This window comes from Monopterus albus, unplaced genomic scaffold (assembly GCF_001952655.1).
Source record: "Monopterus albus unplaced genomic scaffold, M_albus_1.0 scaffold211.1, whole genome shotgun sequence".
Classification (NCBI taxonomy): domain Eukaryota; kingdom Metazoa; phylum Chordata; class Actinopteri; order Synbranchiformes; family Synbranchidae; genus Monopterus; species Monopterus albus.
The window spans coordinates 461,919-462,867 of NW_018128091.1; the positions used below are offsets into that span (position 1 = coordinate 461,919).

General features: G+C 44.6%; 2 protein-coding genes across 2 annotated transcripts in view; both read left to right on the top strand.

The window, feature by feature from the left end:
- The window catches only part of mphosph8 (M-phase phosphoprotein 8), a 29,209-nt gene that overhangs the window by 15,190 nt on the left and 13,070 nt on the right, over positions 1-949 (top strand).
- The window catches only part of LOC109970943 (DNA-directed RNA polymerase II subunit RPB1-like), a 1,975-nt gene continuing 1,032 nt past the window's right edge, over positions 7-949 (top strand). Inside the window, exon 1 of the mRNA XM_020618892.1 lies at positions 7-949. Coding sequence (XP_020474548.1) covers positions 143-949 — 807 coding nt within the window. The 5' untranslated portion in view covers positions 7-142.

Genomic DNA, 949 nt, shown 5'->3' on the forward strand with positions numbered 1-949 from the left:
CTATGTACACAACACACTACAGACAATAAGGAGGAGAAATAACCAGCAGAAGTCAGAAGTGAGTGTCACTAATACCAAGAGTTCAAAAGCTGGAGTCCAAACCACCAAAAAAGATCTGGAAGAGACAAGTGTTGTCTGCAATATGAAAACAGTGAACCCAGATCACTTGACAGAAAATTCAGATTGTTTTATGACAATGGCACCGCCAACCAAATTGAGAGACTCAACACCATTCCCCCAAGAGATGACTTCAAATTATGCAACCTTGTCTTCCACTAGTACAAATATGGTCTATACAAATCAACCACTGATTTCTACTTTCACACCATTGAATGCTGCTGATACACAAGTGGTTCCTACATTTACTCCACATAACACTACAAATACACTAATCCATCCTGCATACACATCAGAGAACAACAGAGTTCTGCCAACGTCGTCTTTGTATACACACAATGCCACAAGTATGCCGCCCCCTTCTGTGTATTCACCACAGGACACTACATGTTCACCAATGATCCCTTCTTATGCCCACCTTAATGCCCCGAGTACCTCTATGGTTCCTACGTTCACACCATTGAATACCCCAAGTGCATCAGTGCTTCCTGCATTCTCACCTCTACATGATAGAAGTATTCCTATTGTTTCTTCCTTCACACCTCTGAACCATTCAAGTACACCAGAGTACCCTACAAGCCCACCTAGGGCCCCTACAACTGCACAGGTTGTCCCAGCAATCCATGGACCCAGTGTTCCTGACAGAGCAACAGTGGTACAAGAGCGTACCCCCATGTCCACTGCAGGAAGACAAGTCACTCCAGCTATCAAGCCTCAAAAGAGAAACAAGAGGTTGTGGAGTGAGGAAGAACAGGCAGCGGTGAAGCGTCAGCTTGGTGACTTCTGTAAACTGGTGAAAGTACCAGGCAAAAAGGATTGCGATGCATGTTTA